At 36.9% G+C, this 19,035-nt stretch overlaps 1 protein-coding gene across 1 annotated transcript in view; it reads right to left on the bottom strand.

Moving 5' to 3' along the window:
• The window catches only part of LOC126827968 (filamin-B), a 115,308-nt gene extending 107,017 nt beyond the window's left edge, over window positions 1-8,291 (bottom strand). Inside the window, exons 1-2 of the mRNA XM_050557550.2 lie at window positions 8,113-8,291; window positions 1,185-1,616 (exon numbers count right to left, since the gene is read on the bottom strand). Coding sequence (XP_050413507.1) covers window positions 1,185-1,518 — 334 coding nt within the window. The 5' untranslated portion in view covers window positions 1,519-1,616; window positions 8,113-8,291. The remainder of the gene's footprint in view (window positions 1-1,184; window positions 1,617-8,112) is intronic.
• Window positions 8,292-19,035: the final 10,744 nt, after the last annotated feature.

Genomic DNA, 19,035 nt, shown 5'->3' on the forward strand with positions numbered 1-19,035 from the left:
GCTACGTTTCGATACACAATACAGGTATCGTTGTCAAGCTAAATGATTAATAACAAAATATGGTACAATATATAGAATAACTAAATAAACAATGATTGGAAACCCTACTATGATTAGAAACCACAATCTACACTTAATTAATAACAATTAACACTTAAAAAGAAAGAAAAGCATTCCCTGATTAAAGTTATTAGTGTTCACTGATTGTCTAGTAAATCCACCCAAAGATTTGGAAGATAATGTCCTGAGTCTCTGTTTAATTTTGGCTTATGTTTTTGAATTTCTAAAGCTTCTCGAAGAACTCTGTTTTTCACAGAGACTCAGGACATTAAAATCTTTCATTAATTGTTGTGGCTACAGTAGAAACTATTTTTATAATCTGTCAACGTCAACACTTAATGCCTCTAATATTAAAGATTTAAATTACTTGTTAAGTCAATTAAACTGGCTAGTTTGTGACACCTTATACTACTGGTTAACAGTGATACATAATATATTGTCACACTCATATTTTGTTTTGTTCACAATAAACCTGTTAAAGTAAACTTTTAATATTTTGGGTTTTTAGGGGTTTTTTAACCGACCTACCCAACCAATATGATAACCCTGTGCTGAAAAAAAAATCTAATGTTTAAATTTATTTTTAGTTTTATTTTGACCTACCCAACCTAAAGTGCTGCCAAAAAATCCGTAAACCATGAAATTAAAAATGTCTGGCCTTACAAAAGCCGGTGTTGGATTTTTCATTCTGAAATGAATGAATGTTAAGGTGTGCCTTTGTGGCTTTACTTACTTTGCCAGTCACCGACAACTGTCGTCTGCACGAACAAAATGGAGACTTCTTGGATTATACGCTTGTATTGTAAGATTATGAATTATTAACCATCGCGTGTCAATGGATTTTCGAGAGTGCACCAGGTGCATACAAGCAGATAAAGGTTTAAAATTTTGTCCACTATAACTGTAATAGAAATTTTTGTGAACTGAAAATGTCATCGACTGTGATTTGATTTGACATTTTCATGAGTCACAATTACCGGCGCGATCAGTTGTTTTGTGTTGAGTTTCTAACGGTAGGCCATATGTATGTAAAGTATGTCATTGAAATGTGGACAATAAAAATAAATGTACATAGAACACACAGAACCAAATGACTGACATGAAAAATGTTCAAATAAACTCACCAATGTTGACGATTCTTATACCTTCGTCCTCTTCCAGGTATTTTAATACCATCGTCACATTTTCAAGCTTTTGGGTACGGAAATTCGGCCGCTTGTTGATATGTTTGAACTTATTACCGGAGAGGACTTCTACTAGAGCTAAAAGTCTCAACCCGTCTGCTAAATCCGAATCTAAATCTGTTAACGACTTGTTGACTGTTTTCAGATGTTCGTTTGCCCATCTTGTAAAGGTGTTCTTTTGAATAAGCTTCCACTGAGCGTCGTCTGCGAGATCCCTCTCTGTCAACGGCATTTCTTCGTCTTCATCGAAGTCAGCCTCGGTTTCGCCTTGCATGTTGGTATTTATCCCCCTTGGGTGACTTGTCACTGTGAAAATGAACTATATAGCGAAGGTGTGGTGGTATTTTAAGTATTTATCAACTTTGTCTGCTCCTAAAATTTAAAAACAATCAGTATTATAGAACAAGAGTTCTATGTAGTGAAGAATAAAATGGGCTTAGCCACTTTTATTTACAATATGCTCATAGTATTGCCTTGATTTCTATGGTTTACGTCCGGACGTTCATTTATCGCATTTCCTATTTGAGTACACAAATAATGTCAATTGACCAGAATACGCCACTGCTATAAAAATCTCATGTATATAGATGTCATCTACTTTTGTTATTAATTAGTGCGATAGATATAATAGTATAATGTAATAAATGAAATACCATAGAAATAACAACATTGTCAACTATTTTTAATACATAGAGGATATTTGTCGTTTTAGAGTGAATAACATATTTTATTTCTAATAAAACGGATTCTTTTAACATAAATAACGTTGAAATAAAGCCTGGAATATGTATAACCACAAGAAAGTAAGGAGTATAAAGCCCGGCGCAGACCGACTAACCGTGGTGTATGCTACTATATCAACCATACTTGATAGTGAGTCCTTATCAACCGCATAATTAACCTAGGGCGTTTATTAAATTCAAATAAGTGACTCTATTACTCCAATTTGTGAAATAAAAAATATTCACCCACATTTTTGATCAATTCTATAATTTTCAGGAAAATTCGACATACAGTATGTCTAAGTTTTATCGATCCTAGATGCCTGTGGGCTTACGCTACTATACACACTTAGTTTGGCAACAATGTAGAAAATCAAATTCTCTATAACAATATCTTTCAAACGTCGCACCGAATCGACCATTTCTGACAGCAACCCGTTGTTGGGGCTTGTTGTAGACTTCCGATTAAAAGGTTATGATAAATAGAACCACCCATATAAAAATCATTTCATTTTGAAAACGCAGAAGAACCCGATACAAACCATGTCACGTGAGATATAACTCAATTTTTATTCGCTGCGTTATACATGTATTTATGAACAGAATTCCTGAGGCTTTATCAGATTACACCCCATAAATAGAACTGTCAGATAGAAATTGTCCCAGCAGTCGAAAATCCAAGTTACATGTTCACAATACCATGGTAGCTGTTTCATAATCACAACACTCTTTTCAATACCAGAGAATACCAAAAAAACATTTTTAACTTTGAATTGGTATCATGTTTCGAAACACATGTTCGCCACTTTTAATAAAAACCGAATTTCATTTACTATCCAGTTTTTCTACTGATAACTGAGATTTTTTGTCTTACGGATCATACTAAAACAGGAGATTATTTTCTGGATCTTGCCATCCTCGGTATCCCCAGTGGTTTCATTCCGTTCTACTCCACTAACCCCTGGGTTAAATATACATTATGCAAGAGCTAAATCTGATTATTGCAAGTCTTTATTTAGGCTTCAGATGTCATAGAAATTATAAATTAGATCTTTATTTACACAACAAGCACAAAATCAACTCTGTAGACCCACGGATGGCTTGGATTCAGCTTGGATTTAAACGGGATTTCGTTGACTGATTTAATTTTAAATGGCGTCGTGCGCGGAGATTAACCGTTACGTTGACGTCATACTCCCGGATCGAGGCTAAATGATAGATTGTACGAAGCGAGGCCGCTGTTGAGCGATGCCTTAACCAGTGGCAGCGCCGGGCGGGGGGGGGGGCAAGGGGGGGGGGGGACATTCCCCCCCCCCCCCCCATTAATCTGGTCTGCCCTCTTTTTGCCCCCCCCCCCCCAATAATTTTAGAAAATAAAAAAAGTATTTGTGATACGTTTCGGTAATCAATACCTTCTACGGTGAATAAATCCCACACCCCCACTCAGTCATAAACTTGCATGTTGTAGAGCATTTCCGGCAGTCTATTTTTCAAAATTTTCTTGGCGAGGTCCCCAATGGACTCGCTACTTTGGCGCTCACAAGGGGAATTCGTTGAGGTTCGCAAGTCCGTGCGTTTGACATTTTGTTCTCTAGTCGGATAAACTAGTGATCAGGCGACGGACGGTATCTGGTCAGATCTATTTATCTCCACGATCGGTGCCTGGGAATACTGTAAGACAGCATTTCCGGGAGTCTATTTTTTAAAAAATTTTCTGGGGGAGCACTCCCTACTTTGACGCTCGTGAGTGGGCTTCGTCGTGATTCGCAAGTCCGTTCGTTTGACACTTTACCTCATCGATCAGTGCCTGAAATACTGCCAGGCTGCATTTCCGGCAACCTGTTTTTCAAAATTTTCTGGGGGAGGCCCCCTACCCCTAGTTAAAGCTCGTGCCTTTGCCCCCTTAACCTTGGACTTTGCCCCAGCTCTGCCCCTCCAATCACCGGCGGCTGGCGCCGCCACTGGCCTTAACAAATGACATCTAAACTATTTAAAGTGCAATAAACTAAACACAGATAATGACAAATTATACAATTCCTGGGGACCGTGTGATGACTAATACAGACGGACAGGTCTTCTGTCTTAATTGTATTATAATATTATGTCCTATATTCAATTGATTTAATGCATGCCCAAAATACAAGTAAGAATGAAAATTTACCCTCTCACTCATTTTGTCCAATTGTTATAAAAATCCAAAAAGATAAAACACAAATTCGGATATGACACCAGACAAAAGACAGCAGAGATTATGTAGGTGGAGTTAACGCCTGTCAAACAAACGATCGGCCATGCTAAGAATCGGTGAAGATGGAATTCAATCCCATTTCTAGTCAAAAATTACACTGGTGATAACTATGTTCAGAATAAAGTAATTTGACTGAAATTTTCAATATATTCTTTCATCATCTATTTTTGAACTGTTATAGCAAGAATGGCTAACTCCTTATAAAAATCTCCCATAATGTATCTTTAATCTATGGGGGAGAGTCACGTTTTCAAGTTATCCGCCATATTTTTATCGACTAATCGCATAAATCGTTAATTGAAAAGGAAGTTGGCAAAGGGAAGTAACTCCAATCGAACAAGGTTAGGAGTTAGCCTAAATGAGAGAAGTCTAAATTATTCTAAATGCGTATTTATTCCCAACAAATTATATATATCATTATATTAACGAAGACCAGACTTTTAGGTAGGTTCAAGAGTTCTATTGAGAATCGTTCGTTCGTGGAGTTTTACGTCCACGTGATATCGTAGACTAGTTAGTGTGAATCAAATTGCCAAGTATAAGTTCAATAATAATAAACATAACCGAATGAAACATTTCAGACAAAAAACAAAAAGTAATAATAATAACAAAAGTCAACCATATAGATGTTATACATATTTGCAATTAGCGAAACATACTACAGATTTTGATAATACAATTAAATATAAATGAATTAGAAATATATACATTATTAACATAATCATTCAGTAAATGGCTACAATCAAGGCCAGGGCAGATAATTTGAAATCGTGGAAACCCTATGGATTAACCCAGGGTATAGTGGAGTAGAACGGAATGAGTACACTGGGGATACCGAGGATGGGATCATACATACACGTTTGTTTTGCTTCAGTGATTTATTGTGGAACAATCGACGTCATTTTACTGAAGGAAGACGATTGGTTTTACGGATTGTAAACACTATCATCTAGGCTATACATAACCACGTAAATATATAATAACCCTAAGAATTCTACAAATTTATATATTCGTCTTTTTAAACGTTGGCAGATAACTCCATTTAGATGCAGACATATTATAGTTCAAGGTGCTTCACGCATCCTCTTTTTTCTAAAAATTAACCCATAATGAATAGTCTTAAACCACTTCATTAATTTTTTTCGTGATTCATTCAAGTATCAATTATGCATACATGAAAAAACCTACCTGTCATGTTAATACATATATAACATTTTAAGTTGATTAGAAATACTTATGGTTCCTAATCTTTGACACAGAAATCAGACTTGGATTCTAGAATTGGGAAAAGGAGTCAAATTTCGAAAAGCTAGGTGGGCAGTGTTGCTCAAATACCGTGGAAATGCTTTACATATTTTTTAGACCGAGTATGTTATAAACAAAACCCGAACTGCAAATGATAAACATGTAGTCATGTACATGTAATAACATTACTCGTATTCACATCCAGTGGGGTAAATGCACAAAGAAACAAACAGTTCTGCATTTCATTTTTAATGATATCAGCAAGCACTTCTTTCATTGATAAACAAAACCTTGAATATATATATGTACAGTATATAGCTTTTGAACTATTTACAAGGTGCTGCCATACTTCATAAACTAAGCAGACATTTTACGTCACGTCATTCAGCAGACGTCAGTCTTTCGAGACGGTCTGCATTTTCTCATTTGCTTCTTTGTATTCAGTATTGTTTGGGTTTTTTTTGTGATGGGTGGAACATGTGCCCTAACTGTATTGAATATGCCTCGATTTTATTGAATACTGAAACGTTTCTCAATTGACTTACACGTAGAACATTTAGTTTTAGACTACCTGTTTTTTTTTTATGTATTTTACCGATGTGGTTACTTGTACAATGTATAAGCCTAGTTATTTTTTACTTCAATATGCTTACATTCAGATTTCTTGTAACTTATAGCAGATCATGACTCTTGCTGGCATTACACAGTGGTTACTCTGGGTTATATTCCTGATTGTTTTCACATTTGAATGAAGTCTGTATCACTGTACAGCGCAGTGGACGCTTACGGCTAGCCCCCGGATTAATTCACTTAAAGGGACTATCCCGATTTGAACAGAGTCTCAAAAATAAAAGTCTGAGTACGTATGAAATTTAAGCGCCAAAACATACAGGAATGGTGTATCTACCTTGTCTCAAAATTTCAGCTCAAAATATTGAGTTGTTTGGACCTGAACGTCAAAATTCCTTATCCGGACACGTAACCCTTTTAAGATTTTAGATCAATTTTTTCGTTGGGTGACCTGATAATCGACCCCCGTTCCTTTAGAGGTCTCTACAATGAATGACCCATGTGCTGTACTTGATAACGAAAGGTAAATTTCAACTACACATTATTTTTATAAAATAAAAGTCTGGTTTTATCCAGACACCCCATAATACAGTTTGAGACACCGGTCTCCATTTCCAGATAAAGACTGGCGGGTTTAAGTTGTTTGAAAACATATCACATATGTTGAGTTAGTTGCTCGGCCCTAAGGTAGAGAATTTTAAGGGATTTTAACACAAAATTAAGTAGTTTAATTCTCCAAAATATTATCGGGATTGGCCCTTTGATTTGAATTGTTCGTTTGTTTGCTATTTCTGCGTGTTGTCTTGTCCGTATATTTTTTTGTTTAAATTATGTGTGGTGCAGCCCCCCCTGCACTTACTATTTAATTCCATATCATGACGTATTATTAATATCATTTTTTTTAAATTAAAAACCCCAAACAGATTAAGGGAGGTTGGATGGCCGAATGGTTAGCACGCGGCGCTGTATCATACGGGCGGGGTTTCGACTCCCCGGTTGTAGGTGACAAGGAGTAAGGTCGCCTGTCCAACCTCGTGGGTTTTCTCCGGGTCCTCCGATTTCTTCCCACTGCTAAAGACCCCTACGCGCAAGCGAATGATTGAAATAGAATTGAACCATGTGTTAGTCCTTAAATGACCTAGTTTGTGTCGAGTGGACGTTAAACCCCATTTCTCTCTCTCTCTCCCAACAGATTAAGATATCGTTATAAAATGAGTCGCGGATTATCCTTTTTGTTTCTTACTGAATAATACCAGATAAAAACATGTTTTATTGTTCAATGGGACATTAATGTCCCAGTAATTAAAAATATAGGTTGCCAGGCAACTATGGTCTCTAAAGCATCGACAAGATTTTTCAAAGTGATCAAGGGTCATAACTCTGGCAGTAATTATTGGAAATCGTTGAAAATCGATAGGCTTCTTCGTCTGATGACCTTAAACACTGTGTATAAATTTAAAGTCAATCGGATGGATATTAACTTTAGCCTCGAGAGCGTCCACAAAATTTTTCAAAGTAATCGAGAGCGCCCACAAGATTTTTCAAAGTGATCAAGGGCCATAAATCTGGCAGTAATTATCGGATAAGCTTTTTCGTCTCATGACTTTAAACATTGTGTATAAATTTAAAGTCAATCGGATATTAACTTTAGCCTCGAGAGCGTCCACAACATTTTTCAAAGTAATCAAGGACCATGACCTTAAATACCGTGCATAAATTTACAGTCAATCGGATATTAACTGTAGCCTCTAGAGCGTCCACAAGCAATTGTGGACGCTGGGCTGACGGACGGACGAACGGGGGCGGCGACAATATATGACCACATTTCAATGTGGGCGTATAAAAAACGGTCACTTAAACGGGTACCCTAGAGAGGTCCGTTTTCAAATTTAGACACCCGAGTATTTTCGTGGCTACTTGATGAACACCAATAAAATTTCACATTGCAACTGTCAGACAATTTCTTACAAATCAACATGTTATCTATAGACCACTCTTGAATGATCCCACATTTGGGTTGATAAAAATGACGATGAGTACAAAAGTTTTAAAAAGGCACACTATATAATACATATATACTTACTAATGAATCCAAAATGCCTAATATTGGTGTAAATTTAGATAACTTCACTATGTTAAACTACACTCAGGCTCTTGTGGTCCGTAGACGAGTCTAATGTATGGCAGCCAAGGCGTTATCAGAAAGGTACGATGTAATGATACAGAGTTGCTTACGTTTTTCTCAGAAATCCCAAAGCTGACAGATTGTATGAATTCTCTGGCTTTAGATTGGATGGTGAGGAAATATGACTGGAGCACGCGAATCGGGTCTCATCTTATAGATAAAGATAGAAAACAGCTTTTGCACACTTGCCAGTACGTGCCTACCTAATTTGGAAACAACCGGTAAAGTGATACTAGAGAAATGATCTTAAGTGTCATTATTAGCCAGTGAGTAGACAGACTGGACCTAGTGGGGGTGTATCGACAAACCACTGAAACACATAATTATATGAGTATTTCGGTTGTTTACACAAAATTTTTTAACAGTTTGTAATTCATTTGATTCAAGAAACTACTCAGTTCTATTAGTCCATAATACAGGTAATCTGATATGTTCATGGACGATAACATTAACCTCACACTGTAAAACAAACTGGTTAAAGGCATGGATATCTACCGCCAGTTTCTTTGTTGATATGCTTAGTATGAAAGATACCAAGAGTAGCTTTATTGCATATATTTTACTGAACGTCAAAAATGTCATGATCAGTGCGACAGAACTATAATTATATAATCATAACTTTGAATTGGTGGACTATTTTTTATTTGTTTTGTAGTTTAAGCTTCATTCATATAGGCTACCTTGTTCCGCCCGCCTGTCGACCCATCAGATTTGTTTTTGGAACACACGATATCCCTGCTTCTAATTAATGTGGAATGTTCAAATCCCGATGAACTTTCTCGGCCAATGCAGGGATCAAACACGGGAACTCCAGAGTAGCGAGCCAACTTCCTACTCACTGAGCCACCGTGGCTCCCTTTCTACAATGTGCTGTTGAATGGCGTCGTAATATGTTGTATATTACACCCTCAACTTGCCTATATCTTAATATAAAGCACTTGTTAGTTCCAAATTGACCTAGATTACGACGTGTCTACAAGACGTACAAAGCGATATTCCCGTGTCTATACAAGATGTTAACGTGATATTACAATTAAAGATATACATAATATATTATGCTTTCATTATAGGCTGTGAAATATTTCAAGATGACCAATGCTACCAAAACCTCCTTGGTTTAAACCCTATTGTACTGCCCCTTTCATTTCCAGAGTGTTAATGTTGATAAGTTATAAAATATGTAAACCCCACCCCAGCAGTAATTTTGTTGAATATGTGATTATGTGATTTTTTTGAGAATGACTTTTTTAAAAATTAATTAGCATACTTAAATGGTTACAATTTCTCGCCCAACTGTAAATAAGACTGTCGAATTCACAAATATTCTCGTAATCGTAAATAGTGCTGTTATGTTCATAAAATATGTTAGTTGGATGCATGTTACAGTAATAGCCGGAAGACATAATGTACGATGGTATTTCCGATTATATGTATAATGACGATATTCCTCTATGTATCCTGATATAAACAATATAAACAATTACATGTTATTCAATTTATTGTTAGTAGAATGAAGGATACTTTTAATTTTCTTAGAAACGAGTTTGACTGTAAAACGGATAAAATATACATTTATAAATTTATTTTACTATAAAATCATTTAATTTCTTATTTATTCCCCACACATAACTGCAATCTCCCAGCATGTATAAACCAGACAGCACGTAATTAGAAATTACACAACTAATTAATTTCGATTAATTATGACCATATTTCTTGTCTCGTCAATCATGCGATGCATCTATTGCGTGATAGTCTGCAGTCATTAGTTTCACCATACAGTATAGAAATAACACTGTGCATGAACTACCTTAAAAGGACTGACCGATTCACACTGATGATTTTACCATCTGGTTATTCTGGTCCACTGGTTATTTGATACTGTGTTAATAATACCCCGTCTAGCTGTAATGCTTCAATTAATAGATAAGTCAATATTTAGAAAATAATTTGGTAATAAATAATTATAAATACTATCTTAATGTCGATGATCGTGGGCCGTATTGGTTTAAGACATTTTCGTCTTTGGTTTAATACAGTTTCGACCAAAACCACCGATTGAATCTAAATAATCAATCTGACATTTTAGCATGGATTGATTATGCCGTGAAAAATTATTTGTGAATGTTGAATTTATAACCACGTAGAAATACAAATATCCTAGTTAACGTTGATGGTTAGATTTACGTAAAGTTTACGTCATTTTGGTTAGATTTTTGTTAGCGTCCAATAGTGGTAAAACTTTGTGGTTAAATTTACGTTACTTTTACGTCATAATGGTTATGTTTACTTTTACGTCAGAAAATGACGTAAATCTAATGTAAAATTTATGACGGTTTTCTAACCAATTTTTTCGCTTTGAAGGCTTCTGGATTAAATAACTGTACCAGTGTGTGCACATTCTAACAATTGATAATTAGTCGGAATTCAGACATAATAATGACATATGTATTATTGGTTATAATTCTAACGTTAATCTAACGTAAATTTTACGTCAGGTTTCTAACCGTTAGTTTATGGTTCGTTTTGTAACGTAAATCGAACGTTAGTTTTCTAACGTTAATATAACGTTAGTTTTCTAACGTTAATGTAACGTTAGTTTTATGTCATAATACTAACATTAAATTACTGTTTGATCGTTAGTTTTCTAAGGTAAAACAAATGTCAGGATACTAACAATTAAAATGCTGTAAGTTTTTGTTCGTTTATCTAACCATGATCCAAAATTAGTTTTCAAACATATCGGGGGGGATGGGTGACTGAATGGTTAGCATGTGCGCACTGTATCATAAGGTCTGTCATTGAGTCAACTGGTGTGGTTTCGATTCCCGGGTTGTAGGTGGCAAGGAGTAGGGTCGCCTGTCCAACCTCGTTGGTTTTCTCCGGGTATTTGTGGATTTGAAACTGAAATACAACTCCAACCTGAAGTCCAGATTTTGGAAGAGGGCAACAATGGAAATGTTGAAAATTTCTCGCTTAGTGTCAACGGATCCGCAGTTCTCGACCATGGTCACCCGTGAGTGCAGAAACAAATAATGAAAATGCATGATTGTCAGGTATAAAGCAGAGCGACTAATTAAGAGTAGCGATATGTATATGTTTTTACCGGTAAACTGATTTTAAACGTCTTAAATGCTAAGCCATGACGGCATGATACCCAGTTCAGTGTCCACGGATCCGCAGTTTTCGACCATGGTCACCCGTGAGTGCTGAAACAAATAATGAAAATGCATGATTGTCAGGTATAAAGCAGAGCGCTAATTAAGAGAAGCGCTGTATCGCCGCTGTTTTGGTTAAATCTCATTGGGCTCCCGGACTAGTACATTACATACTGTTGTCCTGTTAGTAAATCTATATTATAAGCTAGATTAAAATTACCCTTGTCTTATTTGTAAATATTATTTGTCATATTGTTATAAATAAATGTACATGTTTATATTGTATGCTGTCCTGAATGGATGTTTCGATACAATAAAATCTTATCTTATCTTATCTTATCTAGGTGTACAGTCAACGCATCTTAACTCGGCTTCGTACCATGTAGCGTACGGAATTATGGGATTTCAAAATGGGCTGGGCTGGGCGGGGCGGGGCGGGGCGGGGCGGGGCGGGGGAGAGAACATGTGGAATGGGAGATAGGAGGGACAAATTACTATTTATTTCACATAAAAGGACAAATTACAATTTATTTCACATAAAAGAAGTGATACCATAATTTAAAGTTTAGAGAAATAGATTTTAAAGTAAATGACCTTTTTACATACAAACATATATCTACATATAGTTTATAGATGTAGAAATTCAGCGAATCCATAGTACGATTTAAACACAATCAAAAATACTTTAATTGAAAAAAATCTTGATTACAAAACTACGGTAGACTTACATGTAATGGTAAAAAAAAGGAATTTTTATTCTGGAGCCAAAAATTATTGAATTATTATTCCATGACGAATAAATGAACACTAGGCTACTCTAGACTATTAGGCCTACTACTACAATTTTAATACATTTTATGAATAATATAATGATTTTACTAGCATTGTCTAAATTTTCTTTTTTTTAAATACCGTAGGCCCCCTGGAGCTTTTATATAGACCTATTTATATAATTATAATACATGTAGACCACAGGCATGACAGCCCCGCGAGCAAATTATTTTCTTCTACATTCAATTCAAAGCAGGGGCACTGTTTTCGACCTCACTCCACTCTAATGCTAAACACTCAAAAGAGCAGAAATATTGTCTCAGACTCGGATCATCTGATTTTATAAAATTCTCGGGTACATATAATCCCCCAGACCTCAAGCCAATTCTCCACTTGACGTTTCATTGCTTCCTCAATAATCAAATTGAAGTCTTCTTGCAACATTTGCAATTGTAGACTAAACAATTCTCTTGTATACTAGAATATATTCTTTATTCTATCTCTCTGCAAAATCTTTGTTTTTACAGATACTACATTTGAACACCAATGGTGGCAGTAATGTCAAAGAAGTTACAAAAAGATTTGTTGAGGCTTTGTTTACAGAAAAGGTAGCCAGGCAACACTACTCCTTGTCATGTACAAATATTTTATTGAAACCATGCCACTGGACTCCATGACAAAGCTTGTGATTGAAAGTGTACTCGTCACCCAACCCTCAAGATTATATTATATATTTACATTATATACTCAGCCAAATTAAAAACTTGACACTCGGGATTTTTGAGACTAGATTTTTAATATTTGGTTTAAGGCAACTATTTTAGTGTTATGTTGTGCACAGACGACCTTGACATCAACAGAAAGCAAGAATACGTCTCGCCGAAAGTCCTTGACATTGATAACGTTCGTGATGTCACAGTACCCCCCAAAATGAAATTCACAGACTTGGAGAACAATCGGAATAAAGTGTTAGTAACGGTTGTGGCCTCCTCTAGCGTCTCGTACTGCCACACAACGTCTTCTCATGGATCTCAGAACATTAGTAAACACTACCCGAGGAAGACGTCGCCACTGCTCAACAAGAGCATGTTGAAGGTCCTGCAACGTCAGTGGTGGATTCACTTGCTGACGAACACGTCGACCCAGTTCGTCCCAGATGTGTTCAATAGGATTAAGGTCGGGGGTAAGCAACGGCCAATCCAGGACTTGGACACCGGCATTTCTTAAAAAATTCTGGGTAGCAATTGCTGTATGGGGTCAAGCATTGTCTTGTTGAAACGTTAGTCCAGGCCCATGTCTCTGCATAAACGGAAGAAGAACAGGTTGCAAAATCTGATCCCTGTACTGGACAGCATTTGTCCCTTGGACAACAGCAAGAGGAGAACGTCCATGTGCACAAAAAGAACCCCAAACCATGACGCTGCCGCCACCAAATCGGTCAACTTTTCTGACGTATACTTGAACGTAACGTTCACTTCGTCTGCGGTACACTCGAGATTCGTCACTTAAGACAACCGAATTCCACTGTCTTATGTGTCTTGTAACAAGTCGGTTACGGCGATGAAGAGGTGTCAATATTGGTCCATTATAGGGCCTCCGAGCTCGAAGACCAGCAGCCTGCAAGCGATTTCGAACAGTTTGTGCAGTTACCCTTCCACCAAACATCTCTCTACTTGTGGAGGTTGCAGTGACAAATCTGTTTCTAAGATGACGTAATCGTATTGCTTGATCTTCCTGGAGTGACGTCACACGTGGCGCACCCGCCCTTGGGCGGTCGGCAATAGTTCCAGTTCGAAGCACTCTCATTTTAAGATTAATTATTGTCTGGCGTGAACAATTAAAGGCTCTTGCAACAGTGGCCACAGACTGACCAGCATAGAGCCTACCTATAGCACGTAGACGTTCTACATTTGAAAGGCGCGGCATTTTCTAACAAAGATGAAAATAACAATTTTAATTTGTTTTTCCAGTTCAAGTTACGTGTGCGTGTTCAGTTTAAGCAAACTTGCATCGATTGACCTCACGAGTTTGTGTTTGCACGTGTTTTTCAGGTTTTTCATCTTTATATGCTCAAAAGTCACGTGATCCACGTGACTTTACAATTTTATGAAATTAAAGGCTTCTTACTACTTACTACTATCGTTAGAAACACTTTAAAATTTATTTGACTTACCAGAAAAAACAATTTGTTGAAATTCATCAGTGTCAAGTTTTTAATTTGGCTGAGTATATATATTATGGGCCAATTTTTCTTGGTGTATACCGACACGGTATTAGACAGGATAACAGTTAGGAAATTTAATAATAGATTGCTACCGTGGAGTTGAAAAACACTCGTCTTATATACCGCTTATATATGGCAGTTCGACTTATTTCATTTTTTATAAATGGGCCAACTTTTCTTGGCGTACACCGGCTCGGGTATTAGACTAGAATAACAGTCCCGAAACTCGATAATAGATTGGTACCATGGAGTTGAAAAACATTTGTCTTGTATACTGCTTCGACTTATATATGGATGGAGGTCGTAAAAATGTAAAATATGGCGATTCGGCTTATACTCTACATCGACTTATCTGTACTAGGCCTGCAGCCAAAATTTCTAGCTTGCTTAGAAACAATTCCGCTACATGGTCCTCTCAAATAAACATACTATACATTTTTGGAAAGCTTTTAACACCAGGAACACAAGCAAAAAGTCTGCATTAACTCGATTTAGGGCCAGATGAAAATTGTGATAATTGCCAAGTAAATGCTATATTTATACTAATAATTGACATAAAATTAAATTTTGGCGAAAATACCCGATGCCTTCCATCCTAGGCAAAGAATATGCTATTGGTTAAATTTTGATTAAAACCAAAATGTTTGCATATCTGCTTGAGACAATTCCCTAAATCCTACTTGAGAGGGACTGGGTGATCTTGTCTCAGGGTAGTAATAAGTACGACTAACACGAGGGGATCTTGGGTCTTTATATACTCGTCGAGGGAGCGAGGATCGAGATTGACGAGACGTAAACTTAGCCGAATCATAGTCATCATGTCTATCTGTTCGGGGAAAATTTCCAATCTCGGGCACATTAAGAGATCCTACCTCTCTATCTCCCCCGGATAACCACTACCCCTATTCCTATCTGAATTAGATTTTAACGGAATTACGCTGTTGACATGAGTGAACCACTGCAACCGTTCAACCGCTTCCTCAATATCAATTAATCTTAAGTTAGCGACAAATCTGCCCGCTTCTGGATTATTACATCCCGAAACCAATTTCAAAACAGATTGCCTAGCTATAAAATCATCCGACGACAAACCAGAGTACGCTCGTAATGATAACTGTTGTATGCGATCACTCCAATCACTTATCGACTCATTGACACCTTGAGTTGCGGTCTGAAACTCAACTTGAGCAGCCTCCGGAATAGTTTGACCTCCGAAGCGTTTTTGCTTCATTTCTAAAGTTGATTTAAAATTCATGCGAGGAAATCTCCGAGTTATACTTGTAAAGTATTCCGCTGCCTTATCCGTTAAACAATAATATAGACAATCCTTACACCGAGAGCTATGAGACCCCCAGGGCTGGGACAGGGCAAAACGGATGAACTTATCACTAAACGTATCCCAACTTCCATCTGATTTCCCGTTAAACTAAGGAGCGAGGAATAGTTGAGGGATTAAAGGAATCTTCTCTTGGTTGATGTCTATTGTCATGTCTTACAAACCTCCCCTCCCTTTCAAATGTATTGGGGTAGGGGTGGGGTTCCCTACTTCTCACATCCTGAATTGGGTACAAAGGGGGTTGCATACATGACCGTGGATCCTCTAAAAATACCTCTGCCTCCTCAAGAAAAGCTTCCCTATAATCAAAGGGTTCTGATTTAACAGGCCATTTAGAATCGGTACCAAACTCTAATTTTTCTGCCATGATATTATTGTTGATTTACGTAAACTAACTTTATTTCCAACAAAAATCTAACGAATAACCCTTTCAATTAACCTAAGATATAGGGGCTTTACTATAAAAGTAATCTAAGAAAATAATTCAACTTAATCAAGTCAAGAATTAAACTTAATCTAAAAAATTTCCCAAAAGTTTGACTATTTTCTTTACTTCCGGAGAAATGCGTATCGGGAAATTCCTGAGTTAATTTTTCTTTCCACCTAACGTAAACATGGACCAATAAATATCACTAATTACAAATTAGTATCCCTGCAGATTATTAATAAACGTGAGTGAAATATTTTAATCCAAAATGAGGTAATCTAAATTATTTGTTGAGTTTCCTATATGGCTAATACTACCGATGTATCTAGAGCTAACCCCAAGCACTCAAAAAGCGTGCGTTACCAAGGTGACAACTGGTACTATCCCGCGCTTTCGAGTATACTATGTCAACAATTTAAATAATATATAAGTGAGTTTGCCCCATTGCAATATGAACCACAATTACCCTAATAAATAAATCAGATACGAAATTTCAATCACTACTACTTTTTATAATTTACAATGGGCAATTTGGTGAATTATATCCACTCACTAAAGGGGAAACGGGAATTTTAAACTAACTCCCACTAACACCCTACCCACAAAAGTTCAAAAGTCGCAGCGCCATTTATTGTAAAATCGGGGTATATGTATTATTTTACAGGTCTAATACCCCTTTCAATCTACCCACTTAAACCTGAGAGGGCCGGGTAAGGCTAATGTGTTGAGGGGTGCTTTCCGACAGGCTGACGGGCAGGTTAATTTATAATCTATATCAAGCAGCCACTACTCTATAAAGCTACATGCAGCATGCAACACATATAAGCCTACATGTATCTCAGCCAGGTATAAATAAATAAAGCTATCTACTCACTACAGGTAATCCAAATTTGCACAGTCTAAATCCTCTAGGAATGACATCACAGATTCGTCTCCAAATCCAAGTAAAGTCAAAGTAGGGGGAGTATGAACCAAACACAGGTCTTTATATAAAAAAACTACCGCGCACGTGCAGAAAATGAATAAAACGTCATAGAGGGGCTAGTCCATTCTGGCACAAAGGGGAACTAGCTCACGTCTGTAACACAGGTATCAATCACAATGATTTTCGGAATGACTTGCTATGTTCATCAATGATCACACATCCTCCTGTAGATTTTGAAGAGCTGACTGTGTTATTTTCCATAACGCTGTCAAACCTCCTCGATAAACATGCTCTAGTCAGCACTAAAACCATAACAGTTAAATCTCTTGCTGCCTGGTATTCTGATTCAATTAGACTGGCAAAAACTGAAAGGAGACAGGCAGAGCGTCGCTGGAAAAAATCAAAATTAGAAGTTAACAGACAAATCTATGTTCAAAAAAGACAAAATGTCAATAAACTCTTAAAATCAGAAAAGGCAAAGTACTGTTCTCAGAGGATATCCTCATGTTCTGGAAATGCTAAGGCTCTTTATTCGTTCATGTCTTCTTTATTAGGAAAACCCAGAGATGTCACACTCCCAGATACTGACGACATTTCTGTTCTATCAAATAATTTCAGTGATTACTTCCTTGAAAAAATCACAATCATTCGAAACTCGTTTGGTATTCCCGATGAACAGTCCATCACAACAACCTTTCCTACATATGATGGTAAAGATTTATCCACTCTCAACACTCTCTCAGAGGATGAAATCCTCAAGATCATTAAGAACTCCAAGCCAAGGTCTTGTGAACTTGATCTCTTGCCCACTAACTTACTTCTGGCACATATTGATATTCTCCTTCCAGTAATAACATCCATCATTAACGGTAGCTTGATATCTGGTCCCGTACCGTCGCTTTTCAAACACGCAGTTGTTAAACCCTTGATAAAAAAGCCAACATTAGATAAAACTGTTTTAAAGAACTATCGGCCAGTGTCAAATATGACCTTCCTTTCTAAAGTTCTGGAAAAAGCAGTAAAGAATATCCTCCTTGAACATCTGAATTAACAAAATCTGTTGTATAAATTTTAATCTGCTTACAGATCTAAACATGGTACGGAAACTGCCCTAAATTGCATAATAGATAATCTGATCATATGTGTCGATAGAGGGGAAATATCCCTCCTAGTTCTTTTGGATTTGTCGGCCGCTTTTGACACCATCGACCACTCTCGACTGCTGGAACGACTGGAAACCGAATTTGGTATAACTTGCTTAAATTGGTTCGCTTCATACTTGTCACATAGAACTCAAAAAGTCATCATCAAATCAGTGCCCTCGTTTGAGACTGTATTGCAGTGCGGTGTTCCCCAAGGGTCTGTTCTAGGTCCCTTGCTGTTTACCATGTACATGAAGCAGCTCGGACATCTTCTCAAATCGCTATCAATACAACATCACTTCTACGCTGATGACTCAAGACCCTTTGACTCATTTGTTCCGAACATAAATCAGACAGAAATACAATGTAAAATGACATCTTGCATACAAAATGTAAAATTATGGATGAACATAAACAAACTAAAATTAAATGTAGAAAAAAACGGAAATACTCGTCATAGGGCCCAAACCACGACTCAAGAAAATAACCGACAATTCGCTCTCAATCAACAATGTCATCATCCCTTTTTCCCCAGTTGCTAAAAACCTTGGTGTATTTATTGACTCTCAGTTAAACATGGACAACTATATTAATGATCTGTGCAAAAAGTGTTATTTTCACCTCAAAAGTATCGGCTCCATTCGAAATCTCATCACTGAAGACGCAGCCGCAGCTCTAGTAAGATCTCTCATTTTTTCTAGACTTGACTATTGCAATAGTCTATTTGTCGGCATACCAAAGTATCAAATGGAACGTATTCAACGCATCCAAAATACAGCTGCTCGCATTGTGACTAGGTCAAATCTACGCTCTCATATCACTCCTGTACTGGAAAATC

The sequence above is a fragment of the Patella vulgata genome, chromosome 7 (assembly GCF_932274485.2).
Source record: "Patella vulgata chromosome 7, xgPatVulg1.2, whole genome shotgun sequence".
NCBI classification, from domain to species: Eukaryota; Metazoa; Mollusca; class Gastropoda; family Patellidae; genus Patella; species Patella vulgata.